The sequence below is a fragment of the Phyllobates terribilis genome, unplaced genomic scaffold, assembly GCF_046119375.1.
Source record: "Phyllobates terribilis strain yellow unplaced genomic scaffold, ASM4611937v1 Scaffold_17__1_contigs__length_24005725, whole genome shotgun sequence".
NCBI lineage: Eukaryota > Metazoa > Chordata > Amphibia > Anura > Dendrobatidae > Phyllobates > Phyllobates terribilis.
The window spans coordinates 11,941,160-11,961,307 of NW_027362777.1; the positions used below are offsets into that span (position 1 = coordinate 11,941,160).

Genomic DNA, 20,148 nt, shown 5'->3' on the forward strand with positions numbered 1-20,148 from the left:
CTATAAGACACACTTTTTTCCTCCAAAGTTTTGGAGGAAAGTGGGGGGTGTATCTTATAGCTCGGATAATACATTTTGACTGTGGAGGGGGGGACGGCGGCGGAGGAGCGGGGCACAGGCAGTAGCTGTAGCTGGCTGCTGCTGCTCGTTGAACACGTGTGCCTGCTACTAAAGAGAATGAATATTCACTCTTCTCCACCTATGGGAATGGAGTTATGAACAGTTATGATTGATTCAGGCTTTTCTTGAGAAAGGGAATTTTAGCTTTAATCGCTTGGGTTTTTACTCTATTGGCTAATAGCGTTCCAGCCTTAGTATCCTGTGAGTAATAAAGAGACTTAGTTTTTTGTAGTTTTTTTTCGTATTTATATATAATAAGCAATCTCCATATAGTGCCCTCCCAATAGATGGAAAATATAGAGAACTGTGTCATATCTTGCTGAGTGTGGAGGTACTTTGCTCCAGGAAAAAAAAATGACCAGGGAAAGCCACAGAAAGACTGCGGGAGAAGCGGCTCTCAGCTCCAAGATGACACCACGGTTGTCGCTGGAGACAGATTGAGCAGGGGAGACAAGGAGGAGGATAGTGGTGGTCAGGCTGGAGTGATTTGCCTGCACAGAAACACAGGTCTCAGCAGGTGACGGTGACCTTCTTATAGCAGCTACCCCGTAGTTGTCCATAGGCTCTGGAGCAGAGGAGTGGGGTGAAGAGGAGATGGGAGAAGCAGCTGCATTACTGAAGGGGTGAAAAGTCAGCGAAACTGCATGTGGCACAGTACTCACTGCCCCACAGCCTAATCTTCACCAAGATGACATACATGTAAATCCTCTCTGTTTTGAATGTACAGTTTGGTGGTCTTAAAGATGAGATAGCAGATATACGTCGCAAACTGCAGAGAATACAAAACAGCAGGGGCAGTGGAAGGCAGAGTCAGCGCCCCTGAGGATCAGATAGCCGATATGAGCAAGGAAAACAGGCTTGTAGAACAGCAAATATCTGCACTGCTGGCAAAGCAGATGACCCTGAAAATAGATCAAGATGCAATAATATACCACTTATTGATGTGCCTGAAAAAAAATAGAAGGCTCCTCTCCTATTGAATTCTTTGAAAACTGGAGGAAATTAAAAATTGGGCCTGAAACCTTAACCCCCTATAGGCTGTAGAATGAGCTCATAGGGCGCCAACCCGTCCTCTTCCTCCTGGGCTTCCACAAAGACCTGTGCTGGCTAAAACATTACACTATCAGAACAGAGATATTATCCTGCGGCAGGCAAGGGATCACCCAGATCTAATAATTAATGGATCCAAAATCTCAATCTTTCCAGATTACTCTATAGAAGTACAGAAACAAAGAGCCAGATTACTTGATATCAAAAAACATCTGAGAGATCTGCACGTTCTATAGTCAATGATATTCCCTGCCAAATTAAGGGTGGGCTTTATTCAAAAGAAGTCCTTCACTGGGTTGATATGAATGAGAGGCAAATACACCGGGATCAAATTCGGGATGTTACAAGTTGAAGATCCTGTGGTACAAACCCCAATTCTTCAGAAACACGATGATCTGTGAGTATATGGGAAGAAGTGTGTTGCTGCTTGTTGGACAGTTCTTTACAAATGTTGTTTTCTTCAGGTTCTATTATGATTATATCACTGTTTTATGTCTAAGTGGGGTTGAATCATCCTCCAAGGAGACTTAAGTTGTAGGTGGGATTCTCCCATACATTCAACAGTGACTGAGCCTTCGTTTATCTATTTGATTATATATGGCGGGGTCCGTGGCAATAGCGGGAATGTAAGGGGTCTTTCTTCTAGTTTTAAAAGACAGGTGATCTTTCAGTATCTTCAGATGGAAAAACTTGCTTTGATTTTCCTGCAAGAAGCACATCTTACCTCTTCAAAAACTTCACCTACTAAACGAGAAGTGGTTACAGGCGACTATCACTCCACGCGCTCTCCATACTCTCGGGGAGTCAGTATATTAGTACACCCTAGTGCACAATGTGAGGGTCTTATAGTGAAAAATAGATACAGAGGGTCAGTACGGATGTTTGTTCTGTAAGTTATTACTAAGTCTCTATTACTAATCTCTATCTACATACCACCACCATATTCCAGTAGAATCATACACAAAATTCTCTCTATTATTGATGGTTTCTCGCACACCCCCTATATTATAATAGGGGACATTAATAATATACCGGACTCTCTCTGGGATAGAGGGAGACATGAAGCTAAGAGGGTAAAAGGCAATTGTACTCCTTTTGGTCACTTACTTAAGGAGACAGCTGTAATTGATCTTTGGAGAGCCGGTCGTCCTAATGTATACCAACACTCCTGCTTCTCGTCCACATTCTCCTCTTTGTGGAGAATGGATTTGTCTCTTGGAAATGAACGGATGCCGGGTCTTATATCTGACATCAGCTCCTGCCCAGAGCGCTATCCCATCATTCTCCTCTGTGTCTCCCTAAGCTTAATCTCCCAATGCAGTACAGACCCACAGGGAAATTAACCCCTTTTGGTTGCAAGTTATAGACCTTAAGGGGAAAATTGATGGGAAACTAAAGGAGAATCTTGTGATTAATAAAAATACAACTTCTATTTTCTATGTATGGGAAGCCATGAAGGCCGACCTTAGAGGAATATATATAACAGAAATCTCAGCAGCTGAATCCCGGACTAAGCAGCAGGATCATTTGGTGTTTCAGGAATTGGGAGATAGAGATTGCGATGATTACAGATCCAACGCCGGCTGCTCAAAACAGGCTGAAACCAGCTCAGGACCTGCTGGATCAGGGAACATTGCCGCTGCAGGAAGGAAGAAGATGTTTCCCAGGACGCAATATTGTGAAGAGGGAGATAAAGCAGGTCACTTATAATGTGATCAAGCAATAGCGTAATCAGTTTGTAAAGGTAGAAAACAGAAAAGGTACTTTCCCAGATGAATATAATATAGGTTTATACAAAGGATATAAATTAGAAGATAGCATTTGATTTAATTCATTAAAATATCAGAATTAAAATAGAGACACAAACAAGATATATATATATATATATATAGATAGATAGATAGATAGATAGATAGATAGATAGATAGATAGATAGATAGATATAGATATAAACCACAGGTGGGCAGGTGTGAATGTCACAGCACAGAGAGGTATTACATATACATTAACAAATCTCAAGCAACGCCTCTGAACACAATGGGTAGATATACCGATCCAAACAACATGTCCCACATGCCCTCATATACATGAGAAAAAAGGAAAGGTCTCCCCCCAATTCTAGTAGTTAATTCTCAGGCATCAGATCCTTTTCAGATCCACATGAATGGGAGCAAAGACAAATGTCTAACTATCATCCTGTTAAGGAACCAGGTAAGGGTGTCCTTATTTTCATGAAACTTTTCTTCCCTGTGTGGGATTCACCAGGGAATTAAGCCATTCAGTTATGTAGGTCTTCAAGTCTCCTCCTGTGTAATAGTGACCTGTTTCCCGGTCCCCCTTAAATAATTCAAAAGTACCAAGCAAAACCCTTCATTTCTGAACACCACAACGTCATTTCCTCTTATTGGAACGCATTATTCTGCAACGTGACATCGCGACGCGTCATTTCCGGTGCATCAATGATCGGCATACTGCCGGAACGCATGACTCAAAATAACAGCACGCACACGAGCAAGTCCTTCTATAAAAAAAAGTCCTTCATATTCCAAACCACAGACACATGTGGCTTTATAGATGACCCCTTTACTTCTGCAATTTATGAATGATCTGATGACATATTTTTCTTCCATGTCTTTGTTATAGAAGGACTTGCCTACATTAATGGCCTTACACGCCCCACACCCACATCCTTTATTCTTTCCAAATCTACCAATAACTTGCTTGAGGTAGATAGCAGCAAGGTAAGAACAATAATAAAACATAACTTTTGATTAAAGTGTATAAAAACGACTACAGTAGTATAAAAATAAGAACACCTGTTTCTCATAAATATAGATTTAAATGAACAGAGCGCTATAGTGGTGGACAATATATCTGTAAATGGAGATAGACCTGTACGAAAAACGTCATACAAATGCCTGAAAATGACAGTGGTCACATATAATGCATACGAAGTATAGGAGGAAATGTCAATGTTAAATACTAATTACGGATATTCATTTTATTCTGAATTCTGCACCATACATTGCATAAGATTGAATCAGCCATCGTGCTAGGGTTTCTAGATGACATGCGCTATTTGTGTATTTTTAGTTCAGTGCCATATACAGAAGAACAGGTGCTATGGGGGGGCCTATAAAAGCCTATGTTAGAGACAGGGGGGTGCTGGCCATTCCACAGGACACTGAACGAGGGTCTGTGTGTGAAACAGCTGCTGATGTAGGTCCAACGGACACATGGTGTCATACTGACACACGTGCTGGACACAGACAGACAATCTACCATTCAGGATCCCAGGGAAAGATGGGTGAATCTCAACTATTAAGCTAATTATGGGCAAATGGACAATCACTCTGTAACCATTTAACTATTATATATAATTACTGCAATCATTCTTTTTAATGGACAATCCAAGAATAAATCTATACATTTTTTTCATAAGAATATAGTCTTTGATTAATCACATCTGATAAGAAGTCCTCAATAGGAAAAAATACAGAAAGAAGTATTTTTTTACAGTCAACAAATCAGGGTGGAAAATAAAATTGGAAATCTCTCACCCAAAATTCAGATCCACTGAGTGAATAGGAAGTTCCTCCTCATCCAAGGCAAACAAAGGACAGAATCCTCTTCAGGTCTGGGAAGGGTAGAGACCGGAGAAATTAGCTCTATTCTGCCATATAGGTCAGTACCGTAACCCTACATGCCCCATGACTCCTGCCCTTACAAGAGCAGTCCACAGCTTTCCTGGAGTGTCCACAACTTTCCCGGAGCATCCACAACTTTCCTGAAGGGAAACGCGGCTCCGCTCGGTACGCCTCGTACACGCGCGGCTCCGCTCACCTCTTACACGCGCGGCTTCGCTCCATACGCCTCGTACACACACGGCTCCTCTCCGTACGCCTCGTACACGCGCGGCTCCTCTCCGTACTCCTCGTACACGCGCGGCTCCGCTCCGTACGCCTCGTACACGCGCGGCTCCGCTCCGTACGCCTCGTACACGCGCGGTTCCTCTCCGTACGCCTCGTACACGCGCGGCTCCGCTTCGTACGCCTCGTACACGCGCGGCTCCGCTCCGTACGCCTCGTACACGCGCGGCTCCTCTCCGTACGCCTCGTAGACGGGCAGCTCCGCTCCGTACGCCTCATACACGGGCGGCTCCGCTCCGTACGCCTCGTACACGCGCGGCTCCGCTCCGTACGCTTCGTACACGCGCGGCTCCACTCCGTATGCTTCGTACACGCGCGGCTCCGCTCCGTACGCCTCGTACACATGCGGCTCCGCTCCGTACGCCTCGTACACACGCGGCTCCGCTCCGTACGCCTCGTACACATGAGGTTCCGCTCCGTACGCCTCGTACACGCGCGGCTCCTCTCCGTACGCCTCGTACACGGGCGGCTCCGCTCCGTACGCCTCGTACACGGGCGGCTCCGCTCCGTACGCCTCGTACACGCGCGGCTCCGCTCCGTACGCTTCGTACACGCGCGGCTCCGCTCCGTACGCCTCGTACACGCGCGGCTCCGCTCCGTACGCCTCGTACACGCGCGGCTCCGCTCCGTACGCCTCGTACACACGCGGCTCCGCTCCGTACGCCTCGTACACACGAGGTTCCGCTCCGTACACCTCGTACACACGCGGCTCCACTCCGTACACCTCGTACACGAGGTTCTGCTCCGTACACCTCGTACACACGAGGCTCCGCTCCGTACGCCTCGTACACGGGCGGCTCCGCTCCGTAAGCCTCGTACACGCGCGGCTCCGCTCCGTACGCCTCGTACACGCGCGGCTCCGCTCCGTACGCCTCGTACACGCGCGGCTCCGCTCCGTACGCCTCGTACACGCGCGGCTCCGCTCCGTACGCCTTGTACACATGCGGCTCCGCTCCGTACGCCTCGTACACACGCGGCTCCGCTCCGTACACCTCGTACACACGAGGTCCCGCTCTGTACACACGCGGCTCCGCTCCGTACACCTCGTACACGCGCGGCTCTGCTCCGTACACCTCGTACACACGCGGCTCTGCTCCGTACACCTCGTACACACACGGCTCTGCTCCGTACACCTCGTACACACACGGCTCCGCTCCGTACACCTCGTACACACGCGGCTCCGCTCCGTACACCTCGTACACGCGCGGCTCCGCTCCGTACACCTCGTACACACGCGGCTCCGCTCCGTACACCTCGTACACGCGCGGCTCCGCTCCGTACACCTCGTACACACACGGCTCAACTCAGTACACCTCGTACACAAGCGGTTCCGCTCCGTACGCCTCGTACACGCGCGGCTCCGCTCCGTACGCCTCGTACACGCGCGGCTCCACTCCGTACACCTCGTACACACGCGGCTCCGCTCCGTACACCTCGTACACACTCGGCTCTGCTCCGTACACCTCGTACACACGCGGCTCCGCTCCGTACACCTCGTACACACGCGGCTCCGCTCCGTACACCTCGTACACACTCGGCTCTGCTCCGTACACCTCGTACACACGCGGCTCCGCTCCGTACACCTCGTACACACACGGCTCTGCTCCGTACACCTCATACACACGCGGCTCTGCTCCGTACACCTCGTACACACACGGCTCTGCTCCGTACACCTCGTACACACGCGGCTCTGCTCCGTACACCTCGTACACACGCGGCTCTGCTCCGTACACCTCGTACACACTCGGCTCTGCTCCGTACACCTCGTACACACACGGCTCTGCTCCGTACACCTCGTACACACGCGGCTCTGCTCCGTACACCTCGTACACACGCGGCTCTGCTCCGTACACCTCGTACACACGCGGCTCTGCTCCGTACACCTTGTACACACGCGGCTCTGCTCCGTACACCTTGTACACACACGGCTCCGCTCCGTACACCTCGTACACACACGGCTCTGCTCCGTACACCTCGTACACACGCGGCTCTGCTCCGTACACCTCGTACACACGCGGCTCTGCTACATCCACACTGTAAACCCCTCCTGACCCCACACATAAACTTCAGCTCATCCAGCACCATGACAACCAGCACAGCAGAGTCCTTGCATCCACTGAGGTCCCTGATCATGTGACCCCTGACTCCTCCCCTCCTGTGACCTCATCACAGCTCCTGTGCGCACAGAGCAGCCATATATGTGGTGGCGGCTCTGCAGGTGGAGGTATGTGGAGACCCCATTACTGGAGCATTAATACTAGATATATATTGTACAGGGGATATCGCAGCCGATTCCCTCTAGAATAATCCTGGAATCGCAGCATTATTTCTCTGCAGTTTCTATAGGACATAATACATTACACTCCCTTTGGTTGGGTCATTATCGGGGCGCCTTTCTTTATAGTGAGTCTATGCGGTGACATCCAGGAGGCTCCACACAATTCAGGAACCCCAATGGGGACATTACGGCTTGTTCACCATCCATGACTGAATCAGTGGACATGTATGTGGTCTCTGGACCGGCCGTCTCTTCTGTATTTGTAGGTTTATGGAGCTGACACTATAGTTTTATAGGATTACGCGTTCACAAAGCGACTGATGATTGTTAAAATTGTGACAAATATCAGGAAAAACTTGGTTAATAACCTCCAGTACTGAGGACGTCATTTTGCAAAAGTCTTCCGGGAAGGAGATTAAGCCGGTAGTGGAATCTGTAGGGAACCTGTCGTTTCTGAGGCATAGTACGTGGGGTGTAAATTCGTCTGCAGTAGAATTTTCCATCAAGTGAACCCACATATTAGTAGTCAGAGAAGCTTCTGAATATGTCTCCATCCTGAAAAGGGTCACCTTGCCATGGTGGGATGTCTGTTATGCTTTTTTGATCAAAAACTGTGTTCACTAAGGACCCTATGTTATTTAAATGCACTTTTGCTTTTTTACTTATTTAGTTACAGCAGGGTTTATGATCACTTTGTTCCTTGTAGGTTTTGCATATGTCTCCATAGATGAGAAGATATTAAACAGGCATTCAGCTCGTCTGCTGGCGTTGCTCCCTTAAGAACAGGTAACGTTTGGCAGAAGTCACCTGTAAAAAGTACAATTTCCCCCATTAAGCGATTGGATCCCTGCAGATCTTTCAAGGTGCGATCGAGGGCCTCAACAGCTTTCTTGTGCGCCATGGTACATTCCTCCCAGACAATTAATTTGCAAATCTGTAATTCTTTAGCTTTCCCTGAGCCTTTAGTGATATTACAGCCAAGAGTTTCCAACAGCACTAGATTCAAGGGCAATCCTAGTACTGAATGAGCCGTGCGCCCTCCATCTTTAAGAGTGGCCGCAATTCCAGATGAAGCATCGGCCAGAGCAATGTTATTGTTTGAGCGAATTTCTGTGAGCAGGAAATTAATTAAGAATATTTTACCGATACCTCCTGGTCCATCAAGGAAAAACAGTCTCCCATTTCCACTTGAAATCGGATCTGTAATTGCCAAATACGCCGATCTTTGGTCATCAACCAAATGAGGCTTATTCAATGTGACAAATTCTTTCAACCTTTCCAAATCATAGCTTTTGTTTTGCAGAATATCACAGCCCATAACATCAAAGGATGGTCGAACTGGTGCTCGTAAACCAAATTCTATTAGAGTTTTACTATTGATACACTTGCACCTTTCTTCTGGCGTCAAGAGGACTTTGGTGAATATGTCGGCAGTGAAATTTAAGCCTAAATCCGGATTAACTCTCCTGTGCACTCTCAGAATATCTTCGCTAAGATATTCTTTGTGTTTTTCCCAAAGAGCTCGGGGATTGAAAGGTGCACAGGTTGTAATTATTATAGCGAACAGGTTTCGAAGTTGAGGTGGAAAGTGAGTGAGGGACATTTTCTGCAATGTCATGTCCCAGTGTTGATAATCTTCGATCAGACCACGCTTTTGGCATGCCTCCCTGTAAGATTGACACAGCTCACCACCAACTGTTTTTAAATCTGTGAAAGACTCTGGCCCGCGGACAGTGTGACGCAGTAAACGTAGGTGGTAACACTCTGCGTTGTTTGGATGAAGTGTATACACGCGTCCAAGAGCATCACTGCAACTTCCGTCCCATCCTTGGACCCTTGCACCTTGTTTCCTTTTGCAAAATACTTTTCTCAACTTATTCCATGTATAATATTTTTGGAACTTCTGAATATAATAAAGTTCTCGCAAATGGATCTGCTTGACACGGGAGAAAGAAAGCTGTTAATGTTGTATTAGGTGGTCGAGCCGCTCTTTCTTTTAAATTATTGGTAGTGAAATAAACTTGTCCATTTTCAAGATGGACTCTGAGATGAACTACAGTCGGATGTTTTTCATAGATGGCAAAATTGAGTAATCACCACATGGATTCGTTACTACTTATATACCTCCCCATTTTTGTTTGTGTAACGGAAACACTGCCATATCACTGCCTTTGTTAGCTGATTTGCAAGTATATTTGACTCCAAAGAATTGCAATATTTCACGTTAATGTGCGCGTCAAACATTTTTCAAAGATACAACCCACTGATTATTTCATTATCTGTGTACTGATTAACCCTTTGAAATCTGATTGTTGCAGTATATCCTCGCTGTTCACGTTTCCTTCTTCTGTAAAGAGTGACTCTTTGATCGCTGTCGCTCTAATTCTTTAAAATCCTTTGGGCAAAAACTGTAGTTTTGCATTCAACAGACAGACACCCATTTTCTCCTTTATACCTTTCCAGCCTAAATTCAGAGGGCCAAATCCCATGAAAGGGGGAAATTTTGAGTTTTAGTGTTTGCAATATTTTTAGTCTGGTGTTAAAGACGGGCCGTGCAAAATTTCACTTAAACCTTGTGAAAAATGTGGTTTTGTATTTAACGGGCTCAACACACAGATTTACTGATTTATATATATATATATATATATATAGACGTAAAGAGGAAAGCAAAATGCCATAAAATAATATATCTCCTCATATGAATTCCCTTATTGTGTCCAGTACTTGTATTATTAAAATATCAGTAAATGATTCCAGAATTAGCTTTATGGAAGATGAGTCTATGAGAAGAGTCTTCAGCTGCAGACTCCGAGGAAGAAACTGCTTGTTGTCTGTGGCCTAAAATATAAAGGTTTTATTACTAGATGTAAAGAAGAAAACTAAATACTGTAAAATAATGTCTCCTCATGGGTTTCCCCTTATTATCTCCAGTAATTGTATTATTACACAGGATTTTTATGATGTTACATCGGCTCATCATCTTCTCATTCAGGTCCGCACAATGTCAGATCCTCTCAGTGAAGATCTTCTATAGAAGAGAATTTTCCTTATGGACCCATCAAAGATGGATATGGACAGAGACAAGATGGTGGAGAGGATATTACACCTCACCCTAGAGATCCTCTTCCGTCTTACTGGAGAGGTGAGAGATTCTGATGACGTCACATTACATCATTCTTATCTATGGGAATAACAGATGGACAGAACTGGAGAGGTGAGGACTCTGGAAATGTCTGGAGGGAGATTTATTTATATGTCTTTCCATAACCAGGATTACACAGGAGTGAAGAAGACCTCTAGTGAGCGCTGTCAGGACCCTGTGTCTGAGGGATGGGGAAGACCCCTGAGCCAAATCACAGGGCCTACACCTCACCCCCTGATGCATGATGACATGAATGACCAGAAGATCCTAGAACTCACCTACAAGATGATTGAGCTGCTGACTGGAGAGGTGACACTGCTGGGAATGCTGGGACATTATACAGTGACGCTATGAAGGGATCGGGGGGGTGACGGTATCATTGTATGTGTCAGGTTCCTATAAGGTGTCAGGATGTCGCCGTCTATTTCTCCATGGAGGAGTGGGAATATTTAGAAGGACACAAAGATCTGTATAAGGACGTCATGATGGAGGTTCCCCAGCCCCTCACATCACCAGGTAATGGACAGGACTAAATACACATGGCCTATATTATCTGTATGTAAAGAATGAATTCAGTCCCTGTATGTGGTTCCTCCAGATCTATCCAGTAAGAGGACAACACCAGAGAGATGTCCCCGTTCTCTTCTTCCACAGGACTGTAAACAGGAAGATCCCAATGTTCCTCAGGATCATCAGGTAGATGGAGAGAAGGTGTCATGAGATCTCCCCTATGATGTGTAGACGGCTGTGAAGGTCTTGTGCTCAGTCTTGTTTTATCCACCATTATTATATGCTTTCTACTTGTGTAATGAGAACGGTGAAGATGGCCGGATTAGGGCTGATCATAGATGTGACTTCTCCATGTGTCTGTGACTTTTACAATACTGGTTTCAGGGTGAAGATGTGACCCATATTAATACTACAGAGACATATGTGAGGGGTGATGAGTGGTGTAAAGAGGAGATTCCTACATATGACTACCCAGGTGAGTAGTGACCACTAAATGCAGAGAAGTCATGGATTCTTCTCAGTCACCGGCTGTGGCTGCTTTATCGGTGGTGTAGTCCGGCCATATCACAATCGTGTGACCACCATTTTGCTACCAACCCATAACATTCTCATCCACCAAAAAATTGTTCAAATGACTTTGGGTATTGAAAGCCCTTTTTTATAGAATTTACAATCTGGAGGATCCACCTACCCCCTGGGATTAGAAGATGCTGACCCTTACCTCCTTACCTGCCCAGATCTGTAAACTAAAAAGCCAAATTACAGCGTATGTAGAATGTGTTGACAAGTTAAAAAATCACTTGAAGAAAAATATTATGATGGGCCTGTAAGAGAAAGCGGAGGGTAATGATGCTGTTGGCTTCCTAGAACCCTGATATCTTATTGGATGAATCTACCTTTTCTCCCTTCTGTGCTGCTGAATGTGCTCATATGGTCCCTACAAGACCAGGTCCAGTCTTTCTGGCCAAACTTTGCTTTTATGATCGACAACATTAAATGTGCAGTGAGGCCAACTGTGAATTTCTGTACAATAACAACAGAGTTTCCCTTTATCCTGACTTTTCAATTTCTTTTAAAACCAACTAACTTCAAACATAATTGTGATAAACTATACAGAAAACATTACACCTGTGCCATGATATATCTCTAAGCTGTGCGTGGCTGATGGCTGTAATATACATTTATTCACGCCTGCAGGAGATGTGTTGGCTCCAGCCCTGGTTTCATGGATTCACTCCACATCATAAATTCCATTATGTTTTCAATCCTAAGGAATTCAGATTACTGCAAAATCTCTCCTGAAATGGGGGTGCTAATACTTTCTCTACTCTTCTGATCAGGACTCATAGTAGCTCCAATGGTCCACCATAAATGAGTGCGACTCCGGTTTAGTGTTGGATTTCTCCCCTCATACATACTTTGTTGTTGGGGATGTAACATTTTTTATTCTATCTCTTTTTTTACAACTTCATTCTGCATGATAGTTTGATTGTGGTGGGATCGGCCTGCCTCACTTATGTGAATATATAACTCCTTGGTGGTCTTTAAAATAATGCCTTTTCCAAATCCCAGAGGTCCAAATTTAAGACACCTCAGCTCTGCACTATTATAAAAAGTTCTCTTTTTGAAACTCATCTGACAGAAAATATTGTTCCTTACGATAGTTTAGATTCCCAAGAGCCACCGAGCCCCATACTCTAATTACCCCAGAGAGGTTTCACCACTAGTTACTCACTACTTACTGATGAAGTGCTGAGTTTGATCATTTCAGTAGATGTGTTATGGTCTATACACACAGTTTTGACTACAGTAGTTAGTGCCCAAAATACTCTGATTTAATCCCTTCCTGCAGCCAGTTTTGTGTTCCTATCTGGGCCCATTTTTCAAATCTGACGTGTGTCACTTTATATGGTGATATCCTTTGTGAATAATTCCAAACTTAATAGGAAACAAATGGACCTTACAAATTATTTTCCAACTTCTCTTGAATCCGGCAATACTCTGTATGCAATTGTACACTACTGTCTGGGCACATGGCAGGTTAAGAAGGGAAGGAGCGACATTTAGCTATTTGAATGCAGATCTTGCTGGAATAGTTTGCAGACAATGGTCACCTGGCAGCTCAAATGATGGCTACCACAAACAGGCTTGGTGCTATCTACTCCATTTTCGAGATGCCAGGGATTACTTTATCACCCTTTAACCCCTCTACATGGATCTGTTCTTACACCGAGACCTCTAGGCTTGGGCCACGGTGTTAAAACGAAAAGTTGACAGAGTCCTATGATCTGAAATGTATAGTCAGTTCAAGAAACCCCCCAGAAAAGTAGTAATGTAATAAAAGTATCTAGAGGTTCTTAATGATTATTAAAGTCAGATAGAAGAGGCCAGAGGACTCTTATCAGAAAAAAACTGTGGGATCAGTTTAATTATACATATAACAAATTTTTATTGAGAATATATATTCATATAAGTAGAAAACCCATGAAAGGTGAGACAGAATAAATTGCTAGGATTATTTAAAGCAATAGTGTGCAGATAAAAACCCATAAGAACACATTGGATCCCCAACCCTAATCACTTGGGATTATAGGATAGGCAGCAAAGGAACATGTTCTCCTTCAGGGATAGGTGCAGTGCAGAATATTATACAGATAACTTGTGCGCAATTGCACACAAGCACCTAATGGGTTATCAGAGCATTGCAAACATTAAATATGAAGTGCTATACCTGAAGACATGCTGGCGTGTCCTAGAGCGGGTAGGAGGTCCAAGTAAGCGCCTCGACGCGCGTTTCTCCTTCCGGCTTTGTCAGGAGGCGTGGGGAGAATTTAAAAAGGGGCACTATATAAATGAGTATGTCCGGGTGGCTGGCGAATCGGCGCACCGCTCGTCATGTTGTTACTCCCCTCAGGGCGCGGCCGGCCAGCGCATGCCGGAAACAATGGGAGGGAGGACAATGTCATCACTCCCGTCGTCCCGGCAACGAATCCAGCCCGCGGCGCCACAGGGGACAAACAGCACATGTGCGAGGTGTGTCTGCACCACTAAGGTAAAGCTACAGATGATTCCAAATATTTAAGAATTAAAGATTAGGTTTAATAAATAATTCTGGTAGATTTATAATGGCTTAGAGGGATAGAGATGAGGGCGTATATCCTATTAAGTATACCACTGCCAGAAGGTACATGGCTGAGTCATTAATGGTAAATATTCCAAACTTGCTATATCTAATACCGACAGCATGATCATAGGAGATGGCAGATAGTAGATCCCTCCTGAAGAATAATAAAATATCGATATGGGAGGGACATATATATAACCACTCATACTCAAAAAGTATTGCCATGCAGATGCTTACAAAGATAGGTTACAGCAAAAATACAAAAAAGGGCACATATGTAGCCCTCCATGTTCGAAACATACTTCCCTTACAAATATCTACAAAATTATGTGGCAACGATCCATATCGTCACATAACACGAGAATTTATATATATCAATATGCGAAGGGCATATATGTGACCTTCAATTTTCAAAAATTATTCCCCCAAAGACATTTGTAAAATCGCATAGCAGCAATCTGTATTGTCACCTAAGGAGAATACATATAGAGCTTACCGCCTTTCAAAGATACTTCCCAAATAATATTTATAAAATCGCATAGCGATAGTCCACATGTCAGCATGCTGTTTCGATGGTAAGTATCTTGGCGATCTTCCTTAGTGACACTTGCAGAGTCGCATGGCGATAGTCCATATGTGAGCATACTGCTTCAATGATGAGTATCATAACAATCTTCCTTAGTGATACTCGCAGAATCGCATAGCGATAATCCATATATCGACATGCTGCCTCAATGGTAGAAATCTTAGCAACATTTATGCACAAACCTAAAATAAAGTTATTTTTATATAATATATAACAGTAAAGCAACTAATGTTGATATATAACTAAAACCAATGTCCTCAGGTTTGATGCTGAATGGATGCTTGCGTTCCGTAGTTCTTTGGGCCACGGTGTTACCTGCTGTTCTGTGGTGTGAGATGGGAAGAAGAATAGTCAGGTAGCCGGGTCAGAACCAGGAGGGCAGAGAACATACAACATCAGAAGACACGAGTAGTCGGTAAACGGGCCGGGATCACAACAGGAAACAAATACACAAGCCGGGAGCTGAGCACAGAGGACTGAACCAGAGGAGAACAAGGCTGTAACTGGCAGCTTCCGGCAATATGCTTCCAGCTTTAGTAGGGTGTGGTGCTTTCCAGTTGGCTGAAGTAGGGAGCAGATTACTCCAGCTGGACAGCACACACACCCATACTGCCAGACTGGATAGTACTAATGGTCCCAGGCACCATAATCTTAGTGGCTGGACAGAGCCTGTGCCGCCCAGAGCTTCTGGTTCTGACGTCTCCTCCATCACCAGCGCCACCTGCAGGATGAATAAGGCGGCTCCTGCTGAGAGAAGCAGACGTCACAGGAGCAGATCCCAGAGGAGATGGGACACACCATTTACAGAAGCCCTAATATGATAAAATATCAGAAAACCAGAGCAGTGGAAATCCCCATAAAGTGAATACATTTTATAACCCTCAGTGAATTAATCTATAGGAGTAGTGACTATTTTTACTCCCCAGGCTCTTTCCGGAAATTAGCACGCTGTGGATGATGGAGAGTGAAAATTACAAATATATAGTTTCATTACCCAACACATAGTGCCCAGATTGTGCCCCAGGAGACACACACCATCAATTAAGTGGGCTCTTCTCACTATAGTAATGTCAAATACATGGAGGCTAAATGTGGTTTGGGCGCACTGCAAGGCTCAGAAGTGAGGGGGAGATCTGACTTTGGGAGAGCGGATATTGCTGGATTGGTTTATGGAAGCCATGTTGCTTTTCAAAAGCCTTTGAGCCACTAATAATATGGAAACCTATTTTTCCAATGACAGATAATGGATCTTAGTGGGGGATTGTTTTTTGCAGGATGAGTAGTTGTTGTATTGGTATTATGTTCGCCTATATAACACAGTTTGGTGCCTTTATATTAGGGAGGCAGAATGAACAAACAATTGAACACCACGCTCCACTGGTTCATCCTATGAGGTTTTCTATTAGACTGTGAACTGTCATTGTCTTGGTGAATAATTCAATATGTTTACATAACTTGCCTTTTCTACAGACCGTTTAAATAGAAATGTTAATAAATATAAATTTCAATTTTTTTTTATTAAAAATAATTTATTTTCTTCTTGGCAGATGACTGTACCAGGAGATCAAAGGAACAGCTGACATCTTCAATTTTGAAATCAAATGATCTTGAGATCCCACAGGATACAATTGAAGTGAATGCCATTACTCCAGATATCCCATCATCCCTTCACAGCAAAGATCTGTCATCTGATCCTTTGAAGCAGGTCCTGTCTTCTGATTCATTACCGACTACTAAGGAAAATCAAAGTTACAAAATAAGCATTATTAAACAAATTGCTCCTGAAGCAAAGAAGCCATTTTCATGTTCAGAATATGGAAAGAGTTTTCCCCTCGAAAAGTCTTTTCTTAAACGTCAAAACATTCACACATCGGAGAATAGATTTTTTTGTTCCAAGTGTGGGAAATGTTTTAACTACAAATCAAATCTTGTTACTCACCAGAGAATTCACACAGGGGAGAAGCCATTTTCATGTTCAGAATGTGGGAAATGTTGTAACCAGAAATCACACCTTATTAGTCACCAGAGAACTCACACAGGGGAGAAGCCATTTTCATGTTCAGAATGTGGGAAATGTTTTAGAGTGAAACCAAGCCTTATCAAGCATCAGATAATTCACACAGGGGCGAATCCTTTTTCCTGTTCAGAATGTGGAAAATGTTTTAACCAGAAATGGAATCTTGTTAAGCATCAAAAAACTCACACAGGGGAGAAGCCATTTTCATGTTCAGAATGTGAGAAATGCTTTGCAGGGAAACCAAGTCTTATTGCCCATCAGAGAACTCACACAGGGGAGAAGCCTTTTTCATGTTCAGAATGCGGGAAAGGTTTTAATCGGAAAGAGCAACTTGTTATACACCAAAGAACCCACACAGGGGAGTACCCTTTTTCCTGTTCAGTATGTGGAAAAAAATTTGCAGAAAAATCAAAGCTTACCAGACACCGGAGAACCCACACAGGGGAGAAGCCTTTTTCATGTTTAGAATGTGGAAAATGTTTTCTGTGGAAATCATCTCTTCTTAGTCACCAGAGCAGTCACACAGGGTAGAAGCCTTTTTTAGATTCTTAATGTGGGAAATGTTTTACTTGTAAATCAACTGTTAATGAACATCAGAGAAGTCACACAGGGGAGAAGTCGCTTTCATGTTTAGAATGTTGAAAATATTTTATCCAGAAATTGTATCTTTTTAAAGGGAACCTGTCAATGTCATCAGTAACACTCTTTTTTTCATTAAAATTGGCGCTAATATCATGAGTATATAGCACTTTATATAGTTATATCAGACCTGCTCGTTTAGTCATAGGGGTGTGATCCTTGCATTCAATCAGGGCTGGTGCCACTCACGCATTTGAATTCTGCTCCCAGCTCGCGCTGAAGTAAGTATGTTGCACTTGCGCAGTATAACATAGCCAGCCAGCAAAGCTTACTGTGCTGTGAGCCATGCATGCACTGTGATGAGCGGCTCCCCGCCCATGCGCAGTGAGGCTGTGTAGTGGCGGCTGGGGATGGCCACCGCCATGAGGTTGCGAAAAGCTTTCGTCTCCACAAGCCTAAACGGCAACATTTCCAGGGCAAGCAGTATGGAAATGTGGCCATTTAGTATTGTGGCTTATGGGTGAGCGGCTGTGTATTTACTCTTGCGTTCCAAGGACTGGGGTAGGTACAATTGAACGCTGCGCTGGGACAAGGACATGGAAATGGATGCTGACGGTGTTTGCAAGTGTGCAATGACAGGTGCAGGGTGGGAGGCATCTTCACCAACATCATGGACAGGGTATTAGTGTACATGTTCAACAGGGGAAGAGGCAATGATGTCACCCGCAGACACAGCTTTTGGCCCCTGGCGTTCGGCCCAAAGTAGTCTGGTGCATCGCTTGGATGAGCCTGAGCATGCTGGTGGTGGTCAGGCTGGTACTTGTGCTGGCCCTGCTGATGCTGGCATGGTAGATGTTCTAAATTGCCTTTTTTGGGTTAACTGGACTGTCTTCAAAAAAGCGCCAGACTTGGGAAGACCTAACTCTTGGCTTGTCAACTTCACCCTTGTTGATACTCTGGGGAACAGTTGCCCACCTTGTGTCTCTGTCCACTCAACTGCATCTTCCTGGCTGTTGTGGTGCTGCAGCTCCCTTCCCCTGTGCACTGCTGTCCTCACTCTGCATGTCACCTTCCCAGGTTGGGTCAGTCAGCATCATCCACCATCTTGTCTTCCACTTCTGCACCCTGGTCCTCCTCTTGACTTGCTGACATTGAAACGCCATGTGTTGGCAATTGTGTCTCATCATCATCCACCTCTTGCGATAGTAATTGCATTTTTTCCACCATTGTCTTCTTGCGAGTGTGGCTGCTCAAATATTTATGCATCGCTACCTGCGAACTCCTCATGTCCCGCTTGAAATGGACAGAGCGAGAGGCCAGAATCTATAAATGGACATGTGAACAGCTCTTTGGAGTGTCCAAGCGCAGACACTCTGTCTCTAGGCACTCTGCATGGTGGGAGAAAGGAGGATCATGGTCAGAATTATGTGGTCCAAAATCACAGCTACTGAGACTGGACCGTGTGGAAGACAGGGTGGCGCTGGCAAAGTGATTGGAAGCATTATCTGTTCTCAATCTAACAACCTTTTCACTCTGGTTTGGCATGAAAAGAGTGGTGTTCCACGCCACACCCACGTACAAAGAGATGAAGCTAGATTGACATGATAAGTGTGTTAGTTGTGCTCCCACAGCAGCCACAGTTTCACCTTGCCCATGACTTCGGCCTTTTCTCTCACCATCAGCATCATGTCCACTACCCCGTCCCTTACCCCGCACCCTGCCCATTTTAAATTACGTATGATATACCCCTGTTGAGAAAACGTTGCAGTATTATAATGGCAGGAAAACAATTTATTTTTGTGTTTGAGCCACAACTGCAGCACAATAAATACCATAAAAAATTTCACTGGTGAAAAAAATGCATTGTATTACAATGGCAGGAAAATTTACCCACTTCAGATGGACTGGTTTCACTGTAGGAGCAATATAGCGATCATATTGAGATCCAACCAAGTCTGGCTGTATGCTTTTGACACACAACTTCCTTAGTTAAAATGGTGTATAATAATTTCCTGCTCAGAAAAATTTGCAGGATTAAGAGCAAAAATATTATTATTATGCCTGAGAATTATGCCTATTATGCCTGAGAAGGGCTTTTCGTATCAGTTGAAGCATATAGGACGTACAATTCACCCTATCTTGTCCTACACGATCCCTTCAGCACAATCTCTCCTGAGGCACTGCTAACAGCAGTATTAATCTTGATTATAATTAGCCCTGTAGTTCAAAGAAATAGAAATGTGGTTTTATCCCTGACTTTATGCAGCTACAGTTCTGTCCCTCTCTCATCTTCAGCTCTCCTTACTCTGCCTGTTTCCGGGATACAGTGTCTTATATAGACCTGATGACACTATGCGGCCAGTCAATCACAGTAACGCCACAACCAGGGTGGCTACGGCATTACAGTGACTGGTAGGAAATCCCCACATGATTTTTGGCTGTCTAAAAAGTGACAAACATGCGGGGCGTACCACATGTGTAAAGCCACTGCCAAGGCTACAGCAAAGAAACTAATCTTAGAACTTATCAGCAGATACGGGGTGCCCGAGGCCATAGACGGTGACAGAGGCGCCACTTTTCCGGAGAAGTAATGCAGGAAATAATGTCCGCCCTGGGAGTGGAAAAGGCCTTTCATACTATGTACCATCCACAGAGTAGAGGTAGTGTAGAGACATTGAATTCGGCCCTGAAACTCAAAATCTAGAAAGCCATGGCTGAAACGGGCAGACCATGGACAGAATGCTTGCCCCTTGCACTCTTTTTAATCAGGTACACTCCCAACAAAAAAAACAGGCCTCTGCCTATATGAGGTG

General features: G+C 44.6%; 1 protein-coding gene across 1 annotated transcript in view; it reads left to right on the plus strand.

The window, feature by feature from the left end:
* LOC141176088 (uncharacterized) overlaps positions 1-17,479 on the plus strand; it is a 38,315-nt gene extending 20,836 nt beyond the window's left edge. The window contains exons 2-8 of the mRNA XM_073660078.1: positions 8,084-8,163; positions 10,370-10,519; positions 10,649-10,828; positions 10,912-11,035; positions 11,118-11,215; positions 11,414-11,504; positions 16,287-17,479. Of these exons, the coding sequence (XP_073516179.1) occupies positions 10,427-10,519; positions 10,649-10,828; positions 10,912-11,035; positions 11,118-11,215; positions 11,414-11,504; positions 16,287-17,287 (1,587 nt within the window). The 5' untranslated portion in view covers positions 8,084-8,163; positions 10,370-10,426 and the 3' untranslated portion in view covers positions 17,288-17,479. The remainder of the gene's footprint in view (positions 1-8,083; positions 8,164-10,369; positions 10,520-10,648; positions 10,829-10,911; positions 11,036-11,117; positions 11,216-11,413; positions 11,505-16,286) is intronic.
* The last annotated feature ends 2,669 nt before the right edge of the window (positions 17,480-20,148 follow it).